The sequence below is a fragment of the Acanthopagrus latus genome, chromosome 17 (genome assembly GCF_904848185.1).
Source record: "Acanthopagrus latus isolate v.2019 chromosome 17, fAcaLat1.1, whole genome shotgun sequence".
NCBI lineage: Eukaryota > Metazoa > Chordata > Actinopteri > Spariformes > Sparidae > Acanthopagrus > Acanthopagrus latus.
This window is the reverse complement of record NC_051055.1, coordinates 19,359,552-19,372,402: the sequence shown is the minus strand read 5'-3', so window position 1 is coordinate 19,372,402 and position 12,851 is coordinate 19,359,552. Positions and strand designations below refer to the sequence as shown.

The following is a 12,851-nucleotide window of genomic DNA, read 5'->3' as shown; positions in this document are numbered from 1 at the left end:
TGCAAGCCCAGACTCAACATGTTGTATTCACATTCTGTAGCTGTGTGTAAGAACAGTGTAATCATGGTAGACTAGCTGCATTGTGCACTGAAAGGGTAACAAAGAAAAAAAGAAAAAGAAGACAGAAGAAAAATAACAGCCTCGTGAGCAAAGATTTTTACTCCATTTTCTGCAGTCAGGTTTGAACAGTTCATGATCAACAGCCAGAATTTACAGGCTTATCATACAAAGGCATTAATTTGTCCAGGCATGACCAAGAGATACAATATGTTGATGGTGACCCAAGCAGTTGGCACATGATCTTGCAGATTGATACACTGCACATGCTAATGATTTTATCCTTTTGTCCAGAGTATATCAGCAGGTTTTATTAAAACATTTCAAAACTATTAATTCATAAAACACATTTCTTAGTAGGGCTCCAAGGTCTGCTGCAATCATCATTTGGAGGTACTTAAATTCTCATGTTATTCTTTATCACTTACTTCAACAGATTGGCTATTCTGCTGGATAATTTCTCTTCTCATAACTTCTGATTTATCTCTTGATCAAAAGTCTGATGTGACAACACAGAGCTGCTGGATTTTAATATTGTGCCCTGATCTCTCCACAGCAGTATTTTAAAGGGTCTAAATGATTTTATCCTACCTTCATAAAGCTATGTGTGTTCAACTTTTATTGAAGACATTTAATACATTTCAGCTAGGAATGTAATGTGATCCATTATTATAGTATCTGGACTAGGCTATTAATACTAGTGCATCCATTTCTAGAACAAAACACTGCATCTGATTCTGCGTTAGATGTTTCTAAAAGTTAATATGATTTCTAGTGTTGTGATTTTCTGTGCTGCTTCAACTCCAGTCATTGTGCAAAATCAATGCACTCATTCCTACCTAACAGAGGCAAGTAATGTCCTCCACGCTTCCGAAGATGATTACTCAGAGATAGTGATGTATTATAGACATGAAATAGTGCTGAGGGCTAATGTGTGTGATTCTGGAACATTTCTTGAAGGTGAACAGTTTAAAACCACTGACAAAGAAGCTCGCTTTGTTCAGAAATATTTATGTTCCAATATGTTGCAAAGGCTGATATCATTGACATCATCATCGTGCATCCACTGACTAAGAAAAACAGGCAGATTACGTAAAAATGTCAGTAATGGTCACCGTTCAACGGTTCCATAGCTCCTACTAGTGTAATTACCCTAACAAGCTTGATCTCGCTGCTCTACATTGAGTCACTTGCATGAACAAAATGGTCATTAGACAAGGGAAAGAAGCGTGCTCAAAGATAGCAGTAGGCTGGTGGGTTTACCAGTAGGTTGTACTCATGTAGTGGACGGACTCTCTGATAGGTGGCTAGAGATTAAGAGGATTTCGGTTTCTTATATAAGTAAGAGAGGGTAAAGGTACAACTGTTCTGTCCAGTGTCAAATAAGGCATTCCTTTTAGGAACGGACGTATTCATATTCAAACATTTAGACGTTGGGGAGGGGTTTAGGATAAAGAGTTTGGACCAATTCAATCTGGGGTGTTGGCCCAAGTGAATCTCAACGTGTTTTCATAGCATTTTATATTTAATAGCAACCTTCTCTGAATTTGTCCGATTTCTTTCCATCTCATTAAAAGGCAACAATCAGGTAGTGCTTCTCTGCATGCATACTATGTATACATCCAACACATGCACTATCTGCACAAAAAAATCCCATAAACATTCGATTGTTCTTCCCTCTTATTATCCCAAGCTGTGCAGTTTTCATGCTTCTCAGGGTACGCCGAGCGTAATCCAACAGCTGTGCAATGAGGCGCATTTTCCATCCATTTTCAAATTTGCTATTAATCCCTGCAGTCATGCTCCAATGATGCGTGGCTCGGTGGGTTATCCCTTTCATTAAACCCCAGAAAAGCAGTTTCAGCAATCCAGGCAATTTTAAGTCTCTCAGATACTCCCCCCTCCTCTCAGAGTATAGATGACAACAGAGATTATATAATTCTGTAGAGTGCTGTTATCTGTCAATCAACTCAACCAGTCCCTGATTAGAATCTGGTAATCTTCACTCCAGAGTCGCCAACGATGAGACGAGCCAGGGAAGGATGAACCTGTGTAATATAAAGAGAAAACATATATTAACAGTGATAAATCTCACAGTAACTCATCAACATAATTCCACAACATTAACACTTAGTACTGAAGAGGCTTACAGTACATCAGCCAAAGATGCAACACAAAATTATTATGTGTTATGTCAACCATGTGAATGATTAACAATCATTCAATAATCATAAGTTTATATAGTAACAGCTTTTCTGCTATCTCTGTCATCATAGTACCAAATAGAATCTGAAACATTTCACATAATTCTGCACAGTCAAGCCTTTTCTGACATAGATTAGATTTGCCGATATATTACAACAGTAAGATGACCAGGGAATTGAACAATCTTTTGTATTTTATATTCGTTTTGATTGACTCTCATCTATCACACCCCTACAAAACATATCATCCTTGCATGAGCATGTGGTTTGTGTATGTGTGGATCAACAGGGACTCAAAAGCCCTGCCCTCAGTGTCAAACCTCATCTAACCATGTACACTCACTGTACTAAGATTAAACACGTCATGGTAAGTATAGCCACTATCAAGCGCCCTTTCCCCCTTTCTGACCTGTGCTTGCAGTGGCCCATAGGGCACCAGTTCTCCATCCACAGTGAGAGTTCCCCGTGTAGACAGAGGCTGCAGCCTGAAGGCCCTGCAGGTTACATGGCTCACATACGGTGAGCTGACGGAGTGGTGGGTTCCTCTTTCCATGGCAAAGAACAGTCTCAGCAGCGTGGCTCTGGAGATCCCCGCCCGCACAAAGGTCAAGTGGATCAGCCCATCGTCAAACCTGGCCTGGGGTGCAGCATGAAGATCAGCTCCAAGGTGGGTCTGATAAAGGGCCAGGACCAGGACAAAGTCCCCTTCGATGGTGACCCAGTCTCTGGTAGGAAGGGGCTGGTCCAGGGGGGGTAACAAGTCATCCTTAGGGACATTTAAAGGCAGTGAGAACGGACGGTTCTTTTGGGGTCCTGCTGGCTCGGCAATGTCAAAGTTAAAAGATGAGGACGGTGTGCGTATGGACGGCGAGGTGGAATTTGGGGTGTTCGGACGGGGGACGAGGTAGGATGAGGAGTGTGGGGAGGCACATGAAGGTGAAGATGGTGGTGTGGGAGAAAGAGATAAGGAGAGCGAGGGGAGTTTAGGGGGGAGAGAATTTGAGTGGGAGTGCTGGAGGAGGGAGAGGGGCCTCGGGCGCGAGGCGTTCTGGTTTTGGTCCAAGGTCTTGGGTTTGTAAGACGAGAAGGGAGAGTGACGAAACGGAGAGGAGATGGTGAGAGCTCGCTCACGGGCAACTTCCAGAGGGTAAGGTTCTTTCTGGTAGAAGGTTCCATTCAGATCCATGTCCTCGACCCCGTATGAAGGGCCAGAGTCTGTGTCGCCCTCCTGACTGAGAGGCTGGTTGAAAAGAGCATTGGCTATCTGACTCGACGGGGCTGAATTCTTTCTAAGTGTCTGTCTGGCTTCCTTAAGGCTATCTTGGTAAGTGAAACCACTCTCTGGCTCGTCATCCACCTCTCGCCCTATGTCGACCACACACTTCTCACCCAGCTCTCCTGCATGAAACGCTCTCTCCCCCTCAACAGAAGCACCACTGCCTTCCCCATCCTTCCCCCTGTCCTCGTCCTCCATCTCACTGGAGTCTTGTTCCACTCTTCCCTCATCTTCCCTTTCATCCTTGATCCCCTCCAACCTTTCCACCCTTCCTCTACTGCATTCATCCCTTTCATTTGATTCTGAACTCGTCCCCGACCTCTCCGCTTCTGCTTCCATCTCAACCTCCCTCTCTCTGTCCTCCGCCAGGCTGCTTGCCCTCACCACGCCGGTTCCTCCTCCCCTTGCCCTCTCCCTTCTCCTCTCCCTTTCTCTCTGCCTCTCCTCTTTTTCCCTCTCTCCCTCGCCCCTGCGCAGGCTCCTCTGTTCGCTGATGCCCATGTCAGAGCAGGTGCGATGGATGGGCGTTCGGCAGAAGCCCTCCAGGCCTTCTGTGATACTGCGGGAGAGGGGTCTCCTTGGTGGAGGAGGTGTGGCGTCTGGTGACGAGGTGCAAATAGAGGGAGGCAGGTAGGACAGACGACCCTTGTAGGATCGAAGAGAAGCTATCCGCACCAGGGTGCCTAGGGTAAAGCGAGCAGAGCCCAGGCCACGATACCTGAAATAAGGAAAGATTTTGAGTAAAGTATCTTTCAGTGACATTGCGTGAGAAATAGAAAAATGCTTAGTCTAACAAAGCCAACAGTGGATGTTTCTTACAGTATAAACAATCACACACCCACCTCTCACTCTCTATATCCACATCGGACACAAAGCCCCAGGCAACAGAAAGGAAAGAAAACAGTCTCCTGGGTGCTGCAGTGCGATTGTTGTTGGATGGGGAAGGGCTCGTCGTCACAGAGACAACATCCATGGGTCTGACACCGCCTCGACAGAGCAAAAAGCAGCAGTTCAAAAGGAGGGGCTCCCGAAGGCACATGTCATACCTGAGGAAGATTTTAAAAATTTTAAAAAAAGAAAAAAAAGGACAAAAACACCTCATGTCAGTAAAGATAGGAACGGTTCAGACAACAGGTCAATACAGAGTCCTTCCGTTATGCAGAGATATCTCTGTGTAGATAACCAGGTGTTGAAAAGCAACATAGTGTTCTTGTGTTAAAAGACAACAAGGTATGAGTTTTGAACTACACAAATCTACACTGAAAGCTGGATAAATCATCCACATACATATCCATAATCACTGAATGTCTATTCATGCCAGCAGCCCACTTTACTCGATAAAGTAACGGTTTAGTACAACAAACTGTTAAGCAAGATGGATTGCAAAATGTATGATATGAGAGAGTTTGACATGCGGCAGAGTCTCATAATGTTGAGCTCATAATATATTCATAAATGTCAAGTGGTGAACAGCAACCTATGAACTTAACAGGTCTGATTATCTGCAGACAGAGTCTTAGATAAGGACACAATTTAGATTAGAGATATGATTTTAATAAGTCTTTGATTATTTGACTTTTTGCTGAATGATTCCCTTGTTCCAAAGTTTCTAACCTTCAGAGCTGTGCAAAAGGCACACAACTCCCACCTTCACAGACATGAATGAGAAACTCTTACCCTGCATTATGGTTGATGGAGCCAGCCAGTGCATTCCCAGAGCCACAGGGCAGAATGCCGACAGGTGTTTTTATTGCTTGTTCCCAGTCAGGGCGCTCCATCAGCCCGTTAATTACCTACGAGAACACAAAGAATTCAGAAAAACTTATTGATGGACACACGTAAAGATGTATATGTATGTGATCCAATATATATATATATATATATATATATATATATATATATATATATATATATATATATATATATATATATATATATATATATATATATTATATAATGTTGTCTATTTTCCTCTTAACATTATTCTGCATTACCCACCTCATGCAGCAGGCCGTCTCCAGAAACAATGATGATGCCGTCCCACTCTGGGAGTGATAGCTCTCTGATAAGCTCTCTCGCATGGTTCTGACGCTCTAAAACAGATGAATTAAATTAACAATTGTTAGTTGTGTATGTCTTATGTACAACTCCAATTCTGAAAAAGTTGGGACACTGTGTAAACTTTAAATAAAACAGAATCTGATAATTAGCTATTATTACTGTGCATTTACACTCAATAAAAAACAGCACAAAGACAATATATTAAACATTTTAAGTCATCAACCTCAATGACTTTTGGAAACACCCTTATTCTGAACTTGATGTGACAAAGCAACATGTTTCAGATAAGTTGGGACAGAGCCAACGAATGACTGGGAATGCTCAAAAAGCACTTGTTTGGTACATGGAGCAGGTTCATTGGTATGTGATCGTATCATGATCGTGTATGAAAAAGGCATCCTTGAAATGCTCTGTTGCTGTCGGTGTGAAACATGGGAGGATTTTAGTACACAGGCTCAGGAATGCTTCATAAAAAACTGCTGTCTGTAAACACAGTTTGTTGCAAATGAATGGATTCTGTTTTGATTTAAGTTTTAAATGACATCCCAACTTTTTGGGAATCAGGGTTGTAAGTGTTTTTTCTACCTAATCTTGCTTTGGTGTGTTACCTGTCTGTATAAGGTTGTAGCTGATGTTGGCCTCTCTGATCATTGGCAGGATATGGGTCTGACACCACTGCATTGCCTGGCCTCTCCCACTGAAGGGATTGACCAATAACAGTAGTCGCCTGGGACGAGGTAGCAGACTTCTTGAAAATTCTGTTTGAAAAAGAAGGCAGAGCATGAATAAGTTAATACTCACAGTTTTTAGTTCGGAACAAAGAAAGGAACTAGAGGTTCACTGCATTCGAAGCACGCCAACGGGAGCTGTCATTACACAGTGTTGCCCAACCCTGGACTTTGAGTGCATTCAACCATTTGAGCCTCTTTTATTTCACCTCACAGGATCTACTTCACACTGCACAATGCTGTCGCTTGACAGCGTGTCTGTTAATCATTTAAATTCAGATACATGGTAAAGGACACATCTAACATTCAGAGTATAGGAATTAAACAAAACAAGGTAGTAAAAACTAAACAGCTGTGTACAGAGGAAAATTCTGTATTATCCGTCCAGCTGAGTTAGAGAGGCAAGAGAACTGAGACTCTCTTCTCTCTCTCACCGTTCCCTCAACCCAGGTGTAAAGCTTTGAATAATTAAAAAGTTTCTGAAAAACAATCTAAGATTTAGTATGGTGTACATGGATGTCAGTGGTGCAGGGAAGGAGATGAAGTAACTGCACTCTCAGATAATCCTGGATTATGCAACAAACTGCAGTAAAGCAAATTATCAGGAAACCCAAATGACCACAGATATAAGGCCAATAAGCATAGACATTCACAGAACAAAGTCATTCAAAAATGAAGTGATAAGGAAAGCAAACTCTGACAGAGACACAGGAATGAAGAATGAGAATGAACGAGAAAAACAGGGTAAACTGCAGCAGAGCATGAATGAAGCAGCGGCAGACAAGAGGCAAACTGACTGGGGAAAATTAAAAATGAATGAAAGTTCTATCACTGGTGGGAGAAGGAGACAGTGAAGGGATAGGTGAAGACTGAGGAAAACAAAAAGACGGAGAGATTAAAGACATTTGAGGGTAAAGGATTAAGTTGACGGAAAAGGAAGGCAAAAGGAAGATATGTGAGACGCTGGGGAAGTGTATGAGATCATGGTGAGAAAAAAGGTAAACACACACACACACACACACAGTAGACAAAGTAAACACTGAGCGGAGCCTTGCTATCTGCTTGATAATTGAAGCTGGGGTATACAGCGCATGGGAAGGGGTGTAGCAGCCCCACCCTCTTTGTCTCCACATTTGACACTGAATGATGCAGACCGCATGTGCAGGACAGATAAGGACCAAAAAAAACAAAGAAGCATTAGATAAAATAAGTCTAGCGTAAGATGTACTTATGTGAAACAAACAAAAAACCTAAAATCCAAACGAAATACTAATAACAAATCTCACAGCCTCTTAGGGTGTATTAGTGCTAATCCCTCCTTGTTTTTTTGCTACACCGCTCTTGGTACCAATTGTGAAGTCTGTGACAAAATGTGTGCGCTGTACATACACAGCGGTCTGTGGTCACTGTGACATGAAGCTAAGTATAGCCACATTTACAAAGGAGGCATAAATCAAAGCAATGTTAGGCAACATTGTGCAGTTTCATGCAGTAAAGGACAGGAATTCAGCTCTTACTCACATGGACAACCTTAAAGGTCAGGCAAAGTAAACGACACCACTACCTGCTATAAATTAACCATTGCGCTCTTTGATATAGCCATGCACTTAAACTCAACACTATTTCAATGCCCAGGACTCCTTAATAATAGTAGTGTTTCCTCTACATTCATTCAGGAGTGGTGGACTACCACAGTCAAAACATTACCATCACAGCTGGATAAAATGAGAAAGAGGTTGTTATAATCTAGATAACAAAACAAAATGAAGCAACACAAACAAATATGAGGTCCAGTGCATAGAAAAAAGACCTTTAATCATAATTAAATAACTAATACCAATGAAACTGAAACAGGTGGCTGTTAGAATGGTAGAAAATAACCTTTACGTAACAATAAATATATTTTCGATACATGTAGTTTTGATGTAATTTAGTCTACGTGTTTGTTAGTTATATATGTCAGTTCCAACAATACCGCCGCTGTTTAATTACACTGATATTATGAGCTGACAGGGACTTATTACTGTCATCTCCATATGTGCTGAAATATAGAGGTCATAATCAACTTGTAATATGTTTGAATTGAATATATAAAATTATATATTCTACACTGAAAAATAAACAAATTGCTATTTTCCATCTATTGTAAAAAAAACAAACTATTACCATTTATTTACCAGAAATATATTATCTGTTAATATATGCAAAATATATTTCAAGTATAGACATATTTTAAACAATTTAATCATTATATATGACCAATGTACTATCGCAATTTACATTAATCATAATTTGGAATGTTCTGTTGAAGCTAAATCATATCATATATTGGAACGTAATGTCAAATATACGTTGACTCCCTCCATATATTAAAATGTATTAAAAGCTTATAAAGCAGTAAGATGCTGGGATCATTTATAATTGTTAAATTCCCAGTAAGTTCAATAAGTTTAGATGCATGGATGTCAATATATGCCGTGTCTGATACGTGTCTTAGTCACAGGTTCCTGATACCACATTTTAAGGATCATTGCCAATATATATGCTGGTTTCAGCATCACCATCAGCGGGCTTCTACAATGACCTGTATGGCCCTGCAGCATGTAAACCCATGTTACAATAAGCACTCATCATGGACAAGCCAGCCTCTAGTGAGACACACTCACCTGTGTCAGCAGTGACGGTCACATCTCTGAGAAGACACTGCACGGCAGCCGACCACCTCTCAGCTTCAGCCCTGCTTTCTGCCAGGTAGGCCCTCACCTGCCTGCGCCGGGACACCCCTTTCCGTCGTTTGCCTGGCGGATACCAGTACAGCACCAGGAGAGGGGGCGCGGGGGCACGAGGGCAGCTGCACCCCACTAGCTCAGATAAAGGCAGCAGGAGACGGGCTTCCTTCCCTGGCCGTGGTGACAGACGCTGGATATGTATGTGAGTGTGGGTGAGGGTCAAGGCATAGTTAGAGGCCGGAGCCGGAGTGGGGGAGGCAGCAGGGGAGAGTCCCCCTGGACCACCAGGGCTGTTGGGGCAGCTGTTATTGTTGCTGTTGCTGCCAGTTCCCCAGCTGGCAAACTGGCCATGAAGAAGGGCTTCTGCCGTGGCAGGTGAAGAAGGCTCTGGAGATCGCATCCTCAATGCTGAAGCGGACACAGTTTGTCAGGAAAAAGTCCGTCTAACAAGTGTCTTTTTTTTTTTTTTTTTTTACTGCTGGATGCTTGAAGAGGGAAATTTGGCAGAAAATTCCACCATAGCAGGATTTGCAGGGAAAATCAAAAATGTTTCTTAAAGTCAGTCTGAGAACTTTATCCCTGAAATCTCCTCAAAATCATTGTCCCTCTTTAGTGCTTCAATTGAGAAATAAACTCAACCAGAAAAAGTCAATTCTGAGTTTCTGTTGTATGTCTTCATTTGAAGAGTAAAATTAAATTCTTCCAGTTTAAAGGTTCTTCTGTTTAGAGTATTCATCCAGTGAAGATAGGAACTATTACCAGTCTTTGTGTCACAGTTAGAAAGCTCCCATCACAGTTTGATCAGAAGAGCCATCAGCTTCTACAGTTTACTGCCAGTGGAAAAGCAACACTTCAACATATTCAACGACAACAGGACTTATATGTGTATATTTTCCACTATGAGATCAGATGTTTAGACAAAAGTTTTCTTCACAAAGATTGCATAAGTGAAAAAAAACAAACAAAAAACCTTACATTACAACATAAATCTGCCTATTGTGATAAAAACAAGGCAGCTGAGCAGCTACTACACATTAACAATAAATCTTTAAATAATTACACAAAAGGACAAAACTGAATCTTCATTGCTTTGAAAAAAAATTAAGAATGAATAAGACAAACACACCTTGTTTAGAGACAAGGAGGCTACAACAATTAAATTAAATTAATATACATGTAAGGATCTCTGTAGCGTATGCTGTTAGATAAGTGCTGGCCAAAATGCAATTAATGCCACAAAGATATGATAAGTGCAGGCTTTCGACAAGACCTTTGATACCTCTATTGCTATCTTTAATCTCTGTGATATACGCGAGGCAGACAAGGGGAGTGACAAGGCCAGACCTCTAGACAGTAGTGTGATACATTAGAGTTTCATCCATAGAAATACTCAAGCATTTACTTCATTATCTGTTCTCTGCAAGAACAAGGTAAACACCAGGTAAGACAGGTGGAGACCAGACAACAAAACAAATTAAAAAAAAAACAGGAACAAAACAAAAGACAAACAAGGAGACAGTTCCAGGACGGTCCTTAAGTTTATGTCATGGTAATGTCCTTTAGTCAAACCTCACGTTCCCTCCCGAAGATCTCTGTTCCTGAAAGAGGACAATATAGGCGAGGATGAAAGCAATCAATTGTGGATGTGGACAAAACTATAGCAGAAGTTTAACATTTACTTAAAGGCACTTTCAGGGCACATGGGTAACAATTTGACACAAAGAGGGAAGTGTGATAAAACTACATAAATTGAATGAATTATACTTCAAATTCAGCTGAGGTTTCACTGTGCAAAGGTGAATATTTCTGTATCACATTTAGTATACAGAGGCAAGCTGTCACGATAAGAGGAAGAGATTACAGTTACAGGGTGAAGCAATACAAGATCCATCGAGCCCCTTGACCTTAGTTGCATCTTTGTACAGAATGACTCACAGTCTCACATCCTCAACAGTCGTGCTGAGACGTCACATTATTTTGGACGAAAGGTTGCAAGAGAGTGACCACACTTTCATGTTCAGGCCCCTTTTCTACACAGGATTTGGGGAAATATTCTCTCTTTCGCAATTGAAGTCTCGGATTGAGATTTTTGCTAATTGCTGATTTGAATGGTACTAGATTATAGAGGTTTTGCAATAGGCATTAGTACAAAATCTCCCAATCGAGAAATAGGTGCATAAGGAGAAACAGTGTCTCATGGAAAATTATTTTGACTAGTTTAATATCTTCTGAAAAGGTCTCCCTGTATTTAATATGGCTCATAATATAGTTTCATTTATTATCATCATCATCAACTAATTTTCATAGATATAGCTGATCAGTTATGTCAAAGCCCAGAGTCAAGTTTATCAAAGTCTAGCGCGGCAAAGTACAATTATTGGACTATCACCGTGGAACTGCTCCTATCTTTCTGTCAAGTGTGATAACAGGCAGGAAACATTATGCAATCTGTGGTGCAGACAAAATCAATACCTTACTGATGTCCTGTCTTGATCAAAAGAAAAGAAAAAAAACACGCAAAAAAGGACCACACTGATGCCCATTGTTGCACCTTACGTCCTTGAAATGCAGGGCGGGGACACCCACAAATAATGTCAGCGGGCTAATTTTGTCTCCCCACACAATGAAGCTGCTGTTGAGTGATTTCGGGGTATTTTGGTGCTAGCTTATACTTTGAACTCTAAAGCATTCCCGTAGTTACTCAGCGCCACGGCTAACACACTTAACATAATCGTCAACAGCTTTGTTAACGACCCTGACGATGTAAAGTAAAAGCTACGTTTGACCGTTAAACTTTACCGATGTCAGCCACCTAATGTTAGCTAGCAGGTTGACAGGCTGTTAGCCAACTGAAACACTTCAACTAACTCCAGTTTTAGCTCAAGTTACGAGATGAGCAGACATTTTCATAAATGCTAGTCTTTTAAATTGTTATCTAGAAGCAGGAAGCTGTTTGAGTTGAACACAGGGAACCAAACCTAACGTTAAATCAAGGATAGCAAACGCGAGCTAATGTTATGAATACAGTAGCTACTGTAAACTGCTGCCAGACAGGCGCAACACAGCGGTGTCAGTTAGCATTGGGTAGCAGTTTTCTACTTAACGTAGACCAAGTTCAAGCTAACTTTCAACGCTACTACAACTTTATTCTTTAGAAAACTATTCAGGCATCAGTCTGGATAAACTGAAAACTTCAATTTGACTCACGTACTGATTGGTTCGATAAGGTACCAAGTTAGCGCAGTCAACGGGAGATGACAACGTTAGCTAACAGGCGATATGATCTGGTCTATCAAGCCGGATAACACGAAAATTCCCAACTTTTAAGCGAGATATTTTCGCCAGCATCATATCAGGAGAGCCAACTTCAAATATAAAACATCAAAGCATTGAAAAAGCGAAACATTTACCTCATCTTGTCCCCCCTCTCACAACGACAGATAGTCGCTTGCTTGCCTTGAAAACTGTGGCTCGGTGCAGGAAGTGCCTGGAGACGCAGTAGCAGCAGCTTTGAGCGGCGGAGAGGAAATCCAATGGCGATAAGGAAAACACTGCAACACCCACCGACATTCTCCAATCATTGACAGAGCAGCACTTCCTGGCCAAGTCACTTTTTCTCCTGGCCAACTCATATCAATGATGATCAAAAGATTGGTGACGTCAGATAAATGTTGGCCCCTCAGACTATTGGCAATGGAGATTAAGGGTAATAAACAGGGAATAACTTGTACATTTATTTTTGCTATATCCAATTCCTCTAACGAGATGTCAACCAGCTGCTACAGTTAAATGAATG

At 41.4% G+C, this 12,851-nt stretch overlaps 1 protein-coding gene across 1 annotated transcript; it reads right to left on the bottom strand.

The window, feature by feature from the left end:
- Window positions 1-140: 140 nt before the first annotated feature.
- sphk2 (sphingosine kinase 2) lies at window positions 141-12,666 on the bottom strand. The gene is made up of 8 exons (XM_037074191.1): window positions 12,466-12,666; window positions 8,993-10,653; window positions 6,207-6,356; window positions 5,536-5,630; window positions 5,215-5,330; window positions 4,380-4,583; window positions 2,671-4,255; window positions 141-2,105 (listed from the first exon to the last, which is right to left on the bottom strand). The coding sequence occupies exons 2-8, from the start codon at window positions 9,453-9,455 to the stop codon at window positions 2,043-2,045; spliced, it is 2,676 nt and encodes an 891-aa protein (XP_036930086.1). The 5' UTR covers window positions 9,456-10,653; window positions 12,466-12,666; the 3' UTR covers window positions 141-2,042.
- Window positions 12,667-12,851: the final 185 nt, after the last annotated feature.